Source organism: Palaemon carinicauda, chromosome 27 (genome assembly GCF_036898095.1).
Source record: "Palaemon carinicauda isolate YSFRI2023 chromosome 27, ASM3689809v2, whole genome shotgun sequence".
NCBI classification, from domain to species: domain Eukaryota; kingdom Metazoa; phylum Arthropoda; class Malacostraca; order Decapoda; family Palaemonidae; genus Palaemon; species Palaemon carinicauda.
This window is the reverse complement of record NC_090751.1, coordinates 89654122-89671433: the sequence shown is the minus strand read 5'-3', so window position 1 is coordinate 89671433 and position 17312 is coordinate 89654122. Positions and strand designations below refer to the sequence as shown.

The 17312-nt window shown below is 45.7% G+C and overlaps 1 protein-coding gene across 1 annotated transcript in view; it reads left to right on the top strand.

The window, feature by feature from the left end:
- LOC137621022 (bromodomain-containing protein 8-like) overlaps positions 1 to 17312 on the top strand; it is a 192191-nt gene that overhangs the window by 141288 nt on the left and 33591 nt on the right. The window contains exons 18-19 of the mRNA XM_068351461.1: positions 3311 to 3660; positions 12496 to 12627. Coding sequence (XP_068207562.1) covers positions 3311 to 3660; positions 12496 to 12627 — 482 coding nt within the window. The remainder of the gene's footprint in view (positions 1 to 3310; positions 3661 to 12495; positions 12628 to 17312) is intronic.

Here is a 17312-nt window from a genome sequence, read left to right as displayed (position 1 = left end):
CCCCAACCACGTTCTCTTCTCGGACGCATCGGACACGGGCTGGGGTGCGACATTAGACGGTCGGGAATGCTCGGGAACTTGGAACTCGAATCAAAGAACGTTACATATCAACTGCAAGGAGCTACTGGCAGTTCATCTGGCCTTGAAAAGCTTCAAGTCCCTCCTTCTAGGCAAGGTGGTGGAGGTGAATTCAGACAACACCACGGCCTTGGCGTACATCTCCAAGCAAGGAGGGACCCATTCTATGACGTTGTACGAGATCGCAAGGGACCTCCTCACCTGGTCAAGAGATCTAAACCTTTCTCTAGTAACGAGGTTCATTCAAGGCAACATGAATGTCATGGCGGATTGCCTCAGTCGGAAGGGTCAAATCATTCCAACAGAATGGACCCTACACAAGGATGTGTGCAAGAGACTATGGGCCACATGGGGCCAACCTACCATAGATCTCTTTGCAACCTCGATGACCAAGAGGCTCCCAATTTATTGCTCGCCAATCCCGGACCCAGCAGCAGTTCATATAGATGCTTTTCTACTGGATTGGTCCCATCTAGACCTTTATGCATTCCCCCCATTCAAGATTGTCAACAAGGTACTGCAGAAGTTCGCCTCTCACGAAGGGACAAGGTTGACGTTAGTTGCTCCCCTCTGGCCCGCGAGAGAATGGTTCACCGAGGTACTTCAATGGCTGGTGGACGTTCCCAGAACTCTTCCTCTAAGAGTGGACCTTCTACGTCAGCCACACGTAAAGAAGGTACACCCAGGCCTCCACGCTCTTCGTCTGACTGCCTTCAGACTATCGAAAGACTCTCGAGAGCTAGAGGCTTTTCGAAGGAGGCAGCCAGGGCGATTGCTAGAGCAAGGAGGACATCCACTCTTAGAGTCTACCAGTCGAAGTGGGAAGTCTTCCGAAACTGGTGCAAGTCGGTATCAGTATCCTCAACCAGTACCTCTGTAACCCAAATAGCTGACTTCCTATTATACCTGAGGAAGGAAAGATCTCTTTCAGCTCCCACGATCAAAGGTTACAGAAGCATGTTGGCAGCAGTCTTCCGTCACAGAGGCTTAGATCTTTCTAACAACAAAGATCTACAGGACCTCCTTAAGTCTTTTGAGACCTCGAAGGAGCTTCGTTTGGCTACACCGGGTTGGAATTTAGACGTGGTACTAAGATTCCTTATGTCAGAAAGGTTCGAGCCACTACAATCAGCCTCCTTTAAAGATCTCACTTTAAAGACTCTTTTCCTCGTTTGCTTAGCAACAGCTAAAAGAGTCGGTGAGATACACGCCTTCAGCATGAACATCGGATTTTCATCTGAAACGGCTACATGTTCTTTACAGCTTGGTTTTCTAGCCAAAAACGAGCTACCTTCTCGTCCTTGGCCGAAATCGTTCGATATTCCAAGCCTTTCAAATTTGGGTGGAAATGAACTAGAAAGAGTCTTATGCCCTGTTAGAGCTCTTAAGTTCTATTTAAGACGAACTAAACCTTTACGAGGACAGTCAGAAGCTTTATGGTGTGCTATTAAGAAACCTTCTTTACCTATGTCAAAGAATGCAGTTTCCTATTATATCAGACTGTTGATACGAGAAGCTCATTCCCATCTGAATGAGGAAGACCATGCTTTGCTGAAGGTAAGGACACATGAAGTTAGAGCTGTCGCAACTTCAGTGGCCTTTAAACAAAATAGATCTCTGCAGAGTATAATGGACGCAACCTATTGGAGAAGCAAGTCAGTGTTCGCGTCTTTTTATCTTAAAGATGTCCAGTCTCTTTACGAGAACTGCTACACCCTGGGACCATTCGTAGCAGCGAGTGCAGTAGTGGGTGAGGGCTCAACCACTACATTCCCCTAATTCCATAACCTTTTTTAATCTTTCTCTTGAAATGTTTTTTATTGTTGTTTTTTGGGTTGTCCGGAAGGCTAAGAAGCCTTTCGCATCCTGGTTGATTTGGCGGGTGGTTAAATTCTTTTCTTGAGAAGCGCCTAGATTAGAGGTTTTGATGAGGTCCTTTAGTATGGGTTGCAACCCTTGATACTTCAGCTCCTAGGAGTCGCTCAGCATCCTAAGAGGATCGCGAGGCTCAGTAAGGAAGACGTACTTAAAAAAGGCAGAGTAATTGTTCAAGTCGACTTTCTTACCAGGTACTTATTTATTTTATTTTTGTTATTTTGAATAACTGCTAAAATGAAATACAAAATACTTAGCTCATAATAATGTAAACAATTAATGCTGGTCTCTACCCACCCCCCTGGGTGTGAATCAGCTTATATAATCACCGGCTAAGTTTAATATTGAAAAATGTTAGTTTTATTAATAAAATAAATTTTTGAATATACTTACCCGGTGATTATATATTAAAGGACCCTCCCTTCCTCCCCAATAGAGACCCAGTGGACCGAGGAGAAAATTGGTTCTGTGTTTACATTGAGTACTGAGTACCTGCTCGACAGATGGCGCTGTTGATGTACACCCCCTACCTGCATAGCGATCGCTGGCGTATTTTGAACGTAGAGTTTTTCTGTCGGGCAGCAGAGCTGCAGCTTATATAATCACCGGGTAAGTATATTAAAAAATTTATTTTATTGATAAAAATAACATTTTGCGGGGTATCCTAAGTTTTATCTTTTTATTTTGTTCTGGTGATTAAAACAGTACAAAATTAATCTTGATATATATTCACATTTTATAAGGCTCAAAACTATGAAATTTCAATAAACCTTACTGTACTGTATTTTCATTTATGCAATAATTAAATAGTTTACAATAAGTTTTCTCCACCTTTTATTATATTTTTTTGTGGTCTGGACTATACTATAGGTATGGGCTCTTGCCTGTAAACATTAGCTATTGACATGTTACTAAGTTCTTACCAGGCATGTAGGTGACTACTGTATATTGATTTAATTTAGGAGTCATTGGTAACTGCAGTATAGTCTTGGGTAACTAAAATATAACATGCTCCAGTAATGTGCTGACTGATGTTTGCTATTATTAACTTGTACAAGGCTGACAACCTGGCACCATTGTAAAAAGTTATGCGCAGAAATTCACTTATACAGTATGGGACAAATAAAGTTAATATGTTAACAATATTAGAAAAAAAACAGACATTCAGAGGAATCTCCCCATTCTTGAGAATTTTGATTTTAATGATGGGAAATTATCATCTGTATCTTCATCATCATCTCCTACGCTTATTGATGCAAAGGGCCTCTGTTGGATTTCGCCATCTTGAGCTTTTAAATCAATAATTCTCCATTCATCATATAATTCATGCTTCATTGTCTCTTTTTTTCCTTTCCAGAATTCTGAGAATTTTGTGACTGCCAGTATTCAGAGTACCGGAAGTGATGAGAAGATTGTCAGAATAGCAAAGGATCGAGATATGAAAAAAAGAGAAGAGAAAAGAAAGGATCCATTGAAAGAGAAGAAGTTGGAACCCCTTCTGAAAGAAGAAAGTGAAAGTGACCTGATGAATAGAGAAGAAGATAATTCAGAGTCAAGGGATAAAACTGATGATGACGATGATGAAAAGAAAGTAAAGGTAATCAAAGACTCTAAATTATACAAGGAATTAGAAAGCAAAAGTAAGAAGCCTGAAAAAAGTGAGAAGAAAGAGGTAGATGATTTTGAACAAGATAACATGGAGAGCAAGTAAGTTACAGCATATATAGTACCTTAGTATTACTATAGATATGATTGGCAGTGTTCTGAATACAGGATATAAAGTAACTTATCATTATTTACAAAACTTTTTACTCAATTTAAATTAGTCTTTTTTTGTGATTTTATACAAATGGAAAATGCAATTTTTATGATAGAAAATGTAATTTTTGTGATAGGACTGTCTCTTTAGGAAATATTTTATTGAATTGCTACGTATAGACGGTATGTTAGAAACAATATTGTGAAGAGTGATAAGTTGAATCACCTTGACAGTAAACATAAGAAAGAAACACCAGTAATACCATAAAGATGATGTGCACCTAAATGAACCAGTGTACCCCTAACATTAACTGAATTCATATTTGTTCCAACACAGAGACTTACCTCGAAACACTTTCTTTGGAGTTACCTGGAACCTCCTCTCAAACGACCAGAGTTTTGTGTAGTTTACCCTACTCCCATTTTCTATAGTGGTAGGCCTAGCGGGGAAAAACGTGCCCTGAGGGCAAACCAAGGTAGGCCACCTGCTTCCCAGGTCGCACCTCTTCAGTACGTTTTCTGGTCGCGTCGTGTTATCACACGCCGCTCCTCTGTTCTCAGTGCGACTCTTTGTGTTCATTGCCACGTGGTTACCACATGGTCTTTAGTGCCTTACCCGCGCAATTAGTGCTTTGCAGTGTGCTTTCACTTTCGTTCCTTTTTGCTTTTATTGGTGTTTAGAGCTTTCTTTCCTTTTGTGGTCTTTGTGATTGTGTGCAATGGAGCATGCTCGCCATTGTCGTGGGCCTAGAGCCGGGAAATCGTGTGGGGCTTTTTTGTCAAAGCCCGAGGTTGATCCTTATTCGTTGTGTTCCTCGTGTAGAGGTAAAGTGTGTTCGCCTTCGGACACGTGTCCGGAATGTGCTAGCTGGAGTGAGGTCCAATGGGTCAAATTTGGGACTAACTGCTATTATGACTATGAACCTCTCCTAGTATTCATAAGGCTTCTGTCTAGAAGCTGGTCAAATGTCGACTTCTACTCTTAACTTCTAAAAGTTTCTAAAAGTTTCCTATTTTCTTTCACTCTTATCATTGCCCTTGAGATTATATGGCAGTGCATGGCAATAGGATTGTTTATTAATGTTTTGCTGTTTCAATTTTTATGTCGTTTCTGGTTTTGACAAACGTGGAGTTCTACAAGCAAATCCAGTGTGGTTTTATGAGCTTTAAAAGGTCATTTAGCTGCAAATTAATAGAGTATATTTTTTTCTGCTGGATTTGCTATGTATTCGTTTTTGGATTGTTTTAGACGGATATGAATAAATGGCAAAATCATTGCAATGGTAAAGCTACAAAGAACTGTTTGCACTATTTTGCAAAGCTAATATATTCATGCAAACAGTGTACCAGTATCACTTAATAAATGCTTATTTGTTCCGATGCATTGTAACCACGGACTGCTCTCTCAGGAGTTACTCTTTAGTTTAAACTTAGTCCAGAAAATTTTTCCCCCAACCAGGACTCCATTCCAGGCGAGAGGCATAAAGCCTCAGGCCGGTAAAATGCCCCAGGGTATGTTCCCTGGGCAAAGCGACCTTCCACTGTCTTTGACCCACAATGCACCAAGAAGAAGGCCGTGTCAAGCCTGATAATGATAGGGCAAAGGTCGCCATTCATACTCTGGTTGTTGCCCAGTGTAGACCTATAGTTTTCGCTTGCGACTTAAACTGTGACTTGCGTTTGCGTTTTCAACTTATTGTGTGTGCAAAGTGTTTGTGTTGAGATGGATAACACTCGTGTTCAACGTCGTTGTCCGGGGAAAATGGGAAAGCGTGTTCGTCTTTCCTTGCACATTTGGAAATTGATCTCCATTCTTTGTGTACCTCGTGTCGTGATCGTGCCTATACTCAGAGCGATACATGTAGTGAGTGTATTGAGTGGTCTGAAACCCAATTGGCTCTTATGGCCACGAAAAGGAAAAAGAAAGGAAAAAGGGAATGTTCTTCCTCGAAGAAAGACAGTGGTTCGAGACCTTTGTCGAGCTGTTCTTCGATAATTCCTTCCCTTCCGTCGATCGCCATCGCTACAACAGATCAACGAGAGAGAAGGGACCACGCCGAATCGCCGGACTCCCCGTTGTTATCGGCCCCTCCCCTACCGTCCACTTGAGTGAGTTCGGCGCACATATCCCTTCTTGGGAGATTGGAGGAAAAGATCGACAGGATGAGCGAGTTGACCGCCCCACGTGTCTCACACGTGGTGCGCTCCGACCGGCCACCAGAGCCGCCATCTTGGCCTGCCCACACGTGCGCACAGCCTTCACTTACTGCATGGCAGTCTCGGGGATATCGGGCGCCCCCTCGTCCATCAGCGCCATCTATTAGAGCTGCCTCACAGGCCTCCTCATCGGCTCACGCCGCTGCGCCGCCATCTTGGCCTGCCGCCTCCGTATCAGCTCACGCCGCCGTGCCACCATTTTTGCCTGCCACCTCCGCATCGGCTCACGCTGCTGCGCCGCCATCTTGGCCTGCTGCCTTCTCCAACCCATCGCCCCCCGCCTCTGCCAAACCGGCTACTGCAACCCCAAGAAGAGAAGGCTAGAGGATGTGGCAGGCAGTCGCCAGTTATATATCAAATTCTTCAAGGGGCTCCCAAGGTTATAGAGGTCTCTTAGACTTTCATGCCTCATCAAGTGGGCGTAGAGCAGAGGCTCCGCCCAGGGCTCATCCTCCCCTTCATGGACAGGACTTCCGGAGGGGAGACTCTTCGGAGACGATGCCCACCAGTCATTGGAGTGTCTGGTAGAAGAGGACCCTTCGGTGGAAGACTCCTCCTCCTTCTCCAGGATGTTGGCGCTCATCAGGCACCTCAATAACCGGCCAAAGCCAGCCCCGTTATTCCTCCAGGGGAAGTTTTCTTTGTTGGAGGAGCAGTTTGGCATCCTTCGAGAAGCTCGTCCCCCTATGTCTCTCCCCTTGGCCCCATCTCAGGGCAGAAAGCTGGGGAAGATTAGGGGGCCCATCGCCGACCCCAAGAATTCTCTGAAGGCCTCGGGGTCAATGAAGTTGTTGCCTTACCCGAGGGTAAGGCATCGAAGATTCTACGCCCCTCAGGATTTCCCTCAGACGGCCAGACCCGTAGAGGGGAACTTGGCATCCCTGTCTCCCGGATTATCGGAGGATAAGGTTCCCGGGGGTTCGGTGGCCTTTTCTATCCAGGAGATCGTCGCCCTCGAGTCAGCACTGTGGTCTTCATTCCCTCTCCTCGTGGGTGGACCTATGGTCCAACGCCATGGGTTCCTTGGCTCTGCAACAGCCGGGGTGGACGGACCAGGCCAAGGAACAGTTTGTGAAACTTGCAGTGTCAGGAGGGAGGGCCTCTGCTTCCTAGCCGAACAGTCCCTGGTAGCCGCTTCCAACATCGTCCTTCGTAGGAGGGACACAGTTCTTCACAGGATGTCGAGGAGGCTTCCCTCGAGGGAAATAAGGAACCTACGAAACTCGCCGTTGTCAAATGAGGTGCTGTTTGATGACAGCTTAATTGAAGAAGCCCTCGATAAGTGGAGGAGGGACAACAGAGATGCCATTCTCCACAGGGCCTCCAGCTCCTCTTCCAGACATCATAATCATGGGAATAGGGAGGCTCCCAGACCAAGGCTGTTAACAGGCCTCCCCCTCCTTCTCCACAGGCTCCTGCCACTCCAGGCTGGTCCAGACATCCGCAACCCTCCTCCGCCCCAGGCAGAAGCGCCCCTCCTAACGGTCGGCAGGAGTTCGGACAGAATCGACGACCATGCAGCAACAAGTTCCCTATCAGTGGGAAGCATTGGCTGCGCAGGGCGTGGACCTTTGGACTATTCAAGTCCTTCGCGATGGGTACAGATTGCCCTTTGAGGACGACCTACCCCCATTAATAACGGACGCACAAGCCCAGACTACTACCCCCAAGGACAAGGCCAGGAGATTAGCCCTAGGAGAGGAAATCTGCGGGTTACTACAGAAAGGCGCTGTCCAACGAGCACCCCTACAAGAATTGGGGTTCTTCAGTCGGCTCTTCCTGGTGGAGAAAGCCACAAGAGGTTGGAGACCGGTGATAAACCTTTCCTCCCTCAACAAATTCATCAGGAAGACGCCTTTCAAGATGGAAACCCCTCGCACTGTCCTGGCTGCTATCAGGCGGGGTGACTTCATGCTGTCCATAGACCTAAAGGATGCTTATTTCCAAATCCCAGTATACCCCTCCAGCAGGAAGTTCCTCAAGTTCAAGTGGGGAGAAGAGGTCTTCCAGTTCTGCACCCTCTGCTTCGGTCTCTCCACAGCCCCCCAAGTGTTCACGAAGGTCTTTACTCTGGTGTCGCGTTGGACCCACGAGAGGGGTATCAGGCTCTTGAGGTACCTAGACGGCTGGCTCCTTCTCTCGGGATCGAAGGACGACCGCATCAAGCAGAGGGACAAGTTGGAATTATGCAACGAGTTGGGGATTGTCGTGAACTGGGAGAAGTCCCAGCTACCTCCCTCCACGAGGACAGTGTACCTGAAAATGCATTTATGTTCGGTCCAAGCCAAGGCCTTCCCCACATCAGAGAGGCTCGAACCCCTGGAAGAAGTCAGTCAACCGTTCCTCAGTGGGGAAACGGCCAACCTTCGTCAGTGGCAGAGGCTCGTGGGTCACCTGGTGGCCTTGGAAAAGTTGGTCCCTCTGTGCAGGATACGACTACGTCCAATCCAGTGGGACATGAAAAGACTGTTATCTCCTCAGACCAGGGATCGTCCAAAGGAGCTCTCCCTATTGCAGGCATCCAGGGAGGCTCTCCAGTGGTGGCTGGACAAGAAGAATACACTGGCAAGGGTATCCCTCCTGGACTCTCTTCCGGAAATACTACTATTCACGGACGCGTCCAAGGAGGGCTGGGGAGCCCACCTGCAGGACAACTCGGTATCGGGCCTGTGGAGCGAGGAGGAGAAGACCCTCCACATATACGAGCTAGAACTGGCAGCGCAGAGGGCCTTACTGTCCCTGGCGGACGAAGTCAGCGGCAGAAAAATCTCCCTAATGTCGGACAACTCCACGGTGGTCGCCTATATCAAGAAGCAGGGTGGTCTGAGGTCCCGTCTTCTACAGGATCTGACGGAGATTCTAACCTGGGCCGAGGGAAATGGGACTACCCTGACGGCGAGATTCATTCCGGGAAAAAGAAACGTAGTGGCAGACAGCTTGAGCATGAGAGGCCAAGTCCTAGGCACCGAGTGGTCCCTTCATCCAGAAGTAGCAAGGAGTGTCATATCAAGGTGGGGGTCTCCCTCCCTGGACCTCTTTGCAACCAGGCTGAACGCCAAACTACCAGTGTTTTGCTCCCTAGTCCCGATTCCAACAGCAGTCATGGAAGACGGCCTGGATGCCTACATGTTCCCTCTGTTCAAGCTCCTGCGGCAGACCCTAAACAGACTAAGGACTTCCAAAGGGGTTCAGCTGACTCTAATCGCCCCCTGGTGGCCAGAAAAGGAGTGGTTCCCCGACCTACGAGACCTAGCAGTGGCCCAGTCGTGGCCCCTTCCCATCACGCGTGGAGGTTATCGAGCGCCTCCTGACGAGGGAAGGATTCTCCCCAAGGGCGGCCTCCCAGATGACGGGCTGCCTCCGCTCCTCCTCGAGGGCCATATACCAAGCTAAGTGGTGCCAGAAGAACGACTGTAAGCCCATAAGAGCCTCCATCCCGGCAATAGCAGATTACTTGGTTCACCTACGCCTAGATAGGAAGATGTCGGTGCCATCCATCAAAGGGGTCAGAGCTGCCTTGGGACAGATCGCGTGGTTGAAAGGAATTGACCTGGGTGTTTCCAGGCAACTGTCCATGCTTATCAAGAGTTATGAGCAGTCCTGCCTTCCTCACTCCTTGATGGCTCCGGAGTGGGATGTCCTCTTGGTCTTGGACTCCCTCAAGAAACCACCATTCGAGCCCTTGCGGCAGGCCCTGGACAGAGAATTGACCCTGAAGATTGTGTTCCTCCTCACCCTGGCCTCTTCCAAAAGGGTGGGCGAATTGCATGGGCTGGCAACCAACGTTAGTCACTCCATCAGATGGAAGGAGGCAATCTTAACCTTAGTGCCCTCCTTCGTAGCCAAGACCCAGAACCCAGCAGTCTCAGATCCAAGGTTCTCAGAGGTGGTGATCCCAGCCATCCCTAAGTCAGAGGACTCAGAGGACCTTCTGGTGTGTCCAGTTAAGGCTCTCCGAAAGTACCTGGCATCGATGTCCCGCTTAAGGCCCGTCATGAAACACTTGTTTGTCTCCACGGGCAAAGTGAGGAAGGCGATCTCGAAGAACACAATTTCCTACTGGCTCAGGGAGGTAATTTGAAGAGCGTATGTAGCGAAGGGCAAGCCGGCACCCTCGTCTGCCAGGCCCCCTGATATCAGGTCCATCAGTACATCGATGGCCTTTTCTAAGAATATGTCAGTGGCACAAGTTCTTAAAGCAGGTGTGTGGAAGAGACAGAACACCTTCACTTCCCATTACCTGAAAGACTGCTCCTTAGTGTCTCGCGATGAGTACAAACTCGGCCCCATCGTGGTGGCACAACAGGGGATTTAATGCCACGACTTGCACACTGTGTTAACGTCCGAGGTGGGAGACGCGGTGAGTTCCATATCCCCTTCTCCAGCTACATGGCACGTATGACAGTTCTATGTCGATGGATGTCCCCCAACTTGGGCGTGTGTTATTGCAGGTTTCTTGAAGTTTTTTCCCCAACAGGTCTTCCATATCACCTTGTCTTCCGCCCCTTCCTCGTTTCAGTTCCCACCTCCTAAGCCTAAGTCTCCTGAGAGAGTATTCCATGGTTACAATGCATCGGAACAAATATTAAATTCGTAGTAATTTGTATTTTTCCTAGCATACTTACCACGGACTACTCTCGAAGGTATGTCCCACCCTACCTATCCCGCTAGTTCTCGGAAGTAGCTGGCACTGAGACAACGGTGGCACCTGGTTCGAGTACGAATGGCGACCTTTGCCCTGTCCTTATCAGGCCTGACACAGCCTTCTTCTTGGTGCATTGTGGGTCAAAGACAGCGGAAGGTCGTTTTGCGCAGGGAACATTCCCTGGGGTATATTACCGGCCTGAGGCTTTATGCCTCTCGTCTGGAATGGAGTCCTGGTTGGGGGAAAAATTTTCTGGTCGCAAGTTTAAACTAAAGAGTAACTCCTGAGAGAGTAGTCCGTGGTAAGTATGCTAGGAAAAATACAAATTACTAAGAATTTGATATTTTCCTTCGATGATCATATGTATATATAGTAAAAGTTATTGACGTGTACTTCTGTTTGTCTAGATTTGTGTTCTTTGATAAAAGTATTTATAAATGTGTATTGCCATATGACTGGCATCAAAGTAAACACTTATACACAAGGCATTGGCACATTGAAGTCCAATTCTGGATGGTTTGATTTTAAACAGGATATTTCTCACTAGATTTTTAAGGGAAACTCCTTCACTCCTGGGAACAGTAAGGAAAAGGGTTGGGATGGTTTTTATAGACTTTACAGTGGATTACTTTCAAGTTCAGATTCATCAGAATAAAAGAAACTCCTTTGTTTGATGGAAAGCTTGAGTATTTGCCAAGTGATAGCTCCAATCTTGAAATTTCTCAAGTTTCGGGGCATCAGGATTCTGTTTTACCTAAACGATTATTCAATTTTATATCCCTCCTTGGAAAAGATTAGAGTTCATCAGGTATTGTTGCTCAGGATATTGAGAAGGTTGGATGTTGTGGTCAATGCTAAGTCTTTTTTTTTTTTTTTTTTTTCCAAATCAAAGATTTTTGTGTTGGGGAAACATGATAGTCATTTCCTTTTTGGGCTTTTCCATCAGGGAAGAATATTCACTCATTTCGGCATTTTCTGGAGAAATTCAAGCAGATGAAAGCTCTGTCATTTTGTATGTGGAGGGGAGACTAGGGATATTTGCATCCCTTAAGTCCATTTCGATGGGTCAGTTTGAGATGAGGTGGTTTTCTGTGACATGTCTATCATCATTAGATGTTCGATCTAGACACTATTTTCACATCAGCAAAGCAGAGTCAGCTGTGACTGGTGAAATGTTGGATGATCCTTGTTTGAGTAGGGGAGTGACTTGCCTCTTTTCATGAATGCTTCCCAGGAAGGGTGGGGCCAACTATGGATTGTCTTTCTCTCCCAGGCAGGTAAATAGAGATGGAATCTGCCATACATATCAATTGTCTGTAACTCTTAGCTGTACTCTGGGCCCTTATGGCTCAGGAATCTCTTGTAATGAACAAGTGCGTGGTGTTTTTTTCCGACAACTCGATGGCACTGGTTTACACTCGGAAGAATGGGTTGACCAGATCAGAATCAGTTCCACACGGCAAAAGTGCTCTTACTTTGGATGGATCTTAGAGGAATCACTTTTCTATTCAAAGGAAGCTAACTATATAAGCAGACCTGTTAACTTGAAACGATAGTTACTTGATACGTTATCCTCTTGACATGTAGGATAACTTGGGAACTTACTTATCAAAAGTATCCATTCTTAACCACATATACATTATTTAGTGTGTCTTGTTACTTAACCCCCGTGAATGTTAATGACCAACTGGATAAACCTTTTATGACGGAGTCCCTTTGTTATGTACTTATTGGAAACGGGTTACTGATGAAGAATGCAGTATTGTGGTGTATTATGGAAGAATCTCAACCAGACCACTGGGTCTTCACCACTGTGAATTAATGGTATTTTTGTCATATATAGCTTTTATTAGGTTTTACACAAGTTTTACACATATCAGCATTACAAATGTATTCAAAATCTTATTTCCTTCTCAACTTAGGGATTGGATGAGTGAGGAAGATGGAAATTTTCCAAGAAGTGGGAAAAGAAAAATCTCTGGAGCTGATTACCATGAGTACTCCCCACAGATATGTGAATCTGGGCCTACTTCTCCAGCTTCAACTCATTACGGGTAAGGTTATATTGTTTGGATGTAGATAATGAGAAATTTTAGATTATATTTTGTTTTTCTAGTTTTTTTTTTATTGCAAAGGTCACTGGATATTGACAAGGATGTAAACTTTAAGGTTGATTTGGTTTAACTGGTATTTATATTTTAAGCCATCATCATCAATAAATGTTACTCAGTTGCTTTTATAAACTTAGACATCATAATTTATTTTCAGTTATGCTCAGAGCTCTCATTCATGCTTGAATTGTCATCTGCTTAGGTCTTTTTCCATTATTTTTTGGGTCTTCAACCTACTACTATTTACTCTGCTGCTACCTCCAATCATGTTAGTGTAATTCTTTATAATTGCTTCTTATCATGTGTGCAACCTATTTCAATCTTTTAATTGTTCATTACACAAATACAAACCTTTGTTCTGTACGTAGTAGAGATGATTCAGTGTGAGCTGGATTAGTCATAAAAACTTTTTAGTGAGGTCAATGACCCTCCACTAGCTGGGCTTGATTAACCCGACCTACCCTCTCTCACACTCGCCTATCAGCTGAGCTCATTTTTAATTTGGCTACGGTAGAGGGAAGGCATACATATGTGTGCCTCCTGGATATTTCTTTGAATTTAGCTATAATAACTTGGTTTTTTCTTTTACAGGTGTAATTGGTATTTGAGGACTGCGACCATGCAGGTTGCCCTGCCATATTGGACCGCTCTTGCATTAGCTTTATGTTAAACAGGGAGATTGATCCTCACCAGCTTTGTCCTTCAGGCAGATGACACTTTTGCACAGAGGCTTCTCCTTGGTCCGATTGTTGGGAGTGGCCATCTTCCCTGTGAAAGTGGTACAATAGACATAGGAAGTAGTAGTCTTGGCCCTTCCCATCCCGAGCCAATGGAGGGAGTCCCTTCTGTCCATCTCGTGCCTCTAGCAGAAACTTCCTCCGCCATTCCTTTTGCACCTGTGGTTCTGCAGACTGGTTGTCTGCTGAGTTCTAGCCTAGCACACTGAGTTTACTGTACTCAACCCGAGGATTTTTGCAATCATTAACCCTGTGAGCTTGCCAACCCTTCTTGCACCTACACTGGATAATCCAGCAGAAGTGAGAGGTCGTCCTCACTCAAGTAGTCTCCCCCTCAAACTACTTGCAAGTGTATGTGTGACTCATTACCACCATGCACAGCTCTCCGGAGCTAGACTCTTCAGAGCCTTCAAGTGATCACACCCCCTGGCTCCCCAGAGCCAAGGGAGTATCTCACCTTGCCACTGTGGCATCATTAGTGTCCACGAGTCTCGTGCAAGTGTAGGCCTCTGGACTAAATCCTTAGGGGAGTTCTCCCTTGTGAGTTCTGCTGGCTTGGTTAGAGAGTGCATTGCAACACCTACAAGCACTCTCCTCTAAACCAGTCACACCTCGCTCGTCACCATCTGAGCTCGCTTGTTCTCGCAAGGAGGAACACGAGGCAAAGGCTGTTTGCGAACCTTTAGAGAGAGAGAACTTTGGCAAGTGTTCGTGTGCCAGCTCGTGCATTATACAACCCAGTAGCGATTGCTCACACTCTTGTGCACTTGTCAGCGCATGCAGTATAAAGGAGTGGAAGCGTTTGACGAGCATTTCTGCACCCACAAGCGCTCTTGTAGTTTCTCTTTCAGCACATTCCATTACAGTGTCTCGTATGTGATTAGAAAATCACTCATCTTGGTAGGTGGTACAGTTGGGTCTTGATATCTATTTGTCCGATCTTTGGGGATTCGGTCATGTGCAGTACAGAAAACCATATTACATATTAAATAAAAAATTACCTATTCACGGTTTCACAATAATTACTCTTGCAGGGCCGACTTTTTCAACCCGTCCACGCAAAGCCGAAAAGCCCAACTTTATAATTAACACATGTAAACTATTCAGTGGTGTAAACCCTTTGTTTAGTAATCTAATTTAGTGATAAAAATGATTACAAGAATCTCTCTCTCTCTCTCTCTCTCTCTCTCTCTCTCTCTCTCTCTCTCTCTCTCTCTCTCTCTCTCTCTCTCTCTCTCTCTCTCTTACTGGGGGCTGTATTCCTCGTGGATGGGGAGTCAGCTTGTCAAATGTCTTAACAAAGGCCTCAGCTGCTTTCTTGTCTGAGCGGGCAGCTTCCCTTGTCGCACCATCAAATGAATGCCAGACCGTCTCTTGAACTCTTTGGGTGCCTGCTGCAATGTCCCTTCTCCTGCGTCGTCTTTGGCCTGAGTGTGCACGAGATCACCGAAAATGGCCTTGGCCTTGTGTCAGATTATCATCTCAATGATCATGTCTCAAGCAATTTCCATGTCTTTAATCCTGAGGAGAAATTTTTCCATCTCATCATGACCGTGGCTCACCTTACTTGAAAAGACAGTCATGCCCTTAGAAGGTGTTGCTGCTTTGATGGCTTCCTTCTGCTTAGGGATGGAGCCTATAGTCAACAGATTTCGGCCATATTCCCTAGGGATCACACTCAACAGCATACGAGCCTCCTATTTCTTGATTATCTCAAACTTTGTCTTCATAGGAAGCATCATCATCATCTTTCCTTGATCATCAGCAACATTCTTGGGACCCATGGCTATACTGTACAGTAGAATTACATAACGCAATACAAAAACTTTAAGTACGAAAGCGAAATCACTAACACGAATTCAATGTAAACAATTGCCCTGCTGAAACAAAATGGTCAAGGAACACCAATACGTAGATGTTGACTAATAGGAGAGCAGGATCTTATATCTATAACTAACATCAAGATAGGGAGATAACCAATGAAAGAGCAGGACAATGGTGGCAAGTTTACAGTTTTGCAGCTCACAAATTTTAAGATTATTTTCTAGGCAGCTGCGTGAATCTCTTTTTGCATCGTGAAGGATTTTTTTTGTAATACGAGGCAAAAACAATCTTCGTATCTCTTTTTGTATCATAAATTTTCTGTAAACCGAAACTTTCGTATCGAGAGGTATTACTTTATGTGTATTTATGGACTTAGTGGAATGCTTGAGCAAATTTACTTTATTTCTTATTGAAAGATTGCTTTAGAATATGAGTATTTTTGGTTACGAGCTCATTCCTGGAACAAATTGAGCTCGTAAACCAAGGAACTACTGTATTTGCCTCTCTTGATTTAGTAATCACTTGCACATGAATTTTTTCACTACAGTATAGCTAGTAGTGTATCACACTCCCTCAACCCCTCTAGTGTGGTAATCGTTAAATTAATAATGGGTAAGATTCTTTTCAAACAAAATTCGCTATATTTATACAGTAGATAACCAATATTTAACTTTCTTCCTTCCTCCTCACACATACAGTATTAGAGTCAATGTGGTAAAAAATTGGTACCTCTTCCTGTTAGTATTAGTTCCCATTCACTACTTAGGCTAATCATAAAACCTTTAAAAACCTAATTTTTATGTATCTTGTCAGATGTGGTTCTTAAAAAAGCATTTAACAAATATTGGATAAATACTGCAGTACATAACAAAAAAATAATTTTGTGATAAACAACATTTTATGGACCCTTGTGTAAATATGTTTTGTTCCTTAACCGAAATACAAACCACGCTATTTACATTGGGTTTACCTTTCGGCGTAGCTGAAATGGCGAGCCATTAGAATTTAACGAGGGTGTATTACCCCCGCGCTAGTTAGCAGGGGGGTAGGGGAGTGCTAGCTAGCTACCTCTCCCCCCCTCACACACCGGTGAACTGCTTCACTTCACTTTTGGCTCGGACAATGGACAGACGTCTCTGTCTTTGTCCTCGCTTGGCAGCCATTGTTTGTTTTGTCTTTACTTAATCACTCCTCCAAGGCCCTTTCTTCCAGACCCTGCAGGCCTCCAGCGCCTCTTCTTTCAGCCTCGTCGGCCTAAGTTATCGGACCGGCTACGGCAGCTAAGACAAGGTGTCCAATAGCAGTCCCCTCCTGTCAGGGACAGGTAGCACGGGAGGCTCTCCCGGGGGGGCATAATCCTAGAGGGAGCGGCAGAGTTCACAGACACTAGGATTAGCAACCCCCCCTTGCAGATCTCATGCTGGGAGGATGCCTAAGGTTACTCATCCGGATATCAGCTTCCCGATGCCGATTCCTGCACGATCTCCGTGATCAGCCAAGGATATCGCGCCTCGCTCTTACCATCTCTCCGTCTCTGTCAGCGAATTCAGTGTCACTGAACCTCTATGCCATGGGGTCGGCAAGAGTTTTGCCCGTTTGGGCAGAATGATCCATGCCTTAGGAGAAGGTCCTCCATAGGGTCGTCGACGGCTTCACCCCCCGGCTTCTTCAGTCGATCCTTTCTCGTAGGAAAGCATCTGAGACGGGAATTCCGTCGTCGACCTCTCAGCTCTGATCAAGTTTGTCGAACAAACTTCGTCCAGCGTGGAACAGCAGAATCGATCAGACTGGTAACGAGGCGGCAGGACTCCTTAGGCCCTAGATCGGAAGGACGGGTACTTCCAGTTTCCATTCCATCCATCTTCCAGGAAGTTCTTGGAATTCAGCTTAGACTTGAGATGCAGTGTGGCGATCCCGCCGCGGCATCGCAGGTTTTTCCCCAGAGAACTCTCCTTGCTTTCCTCATGGCCGCTCAGGAGTAGGCTTCTGCCTCCTTCGCCTTTTGGAGGTCTGGTCAACTCTGGTAGGCTCGGGTTCGACCTTCTTCAACGCCGGGACAAGCTTCCG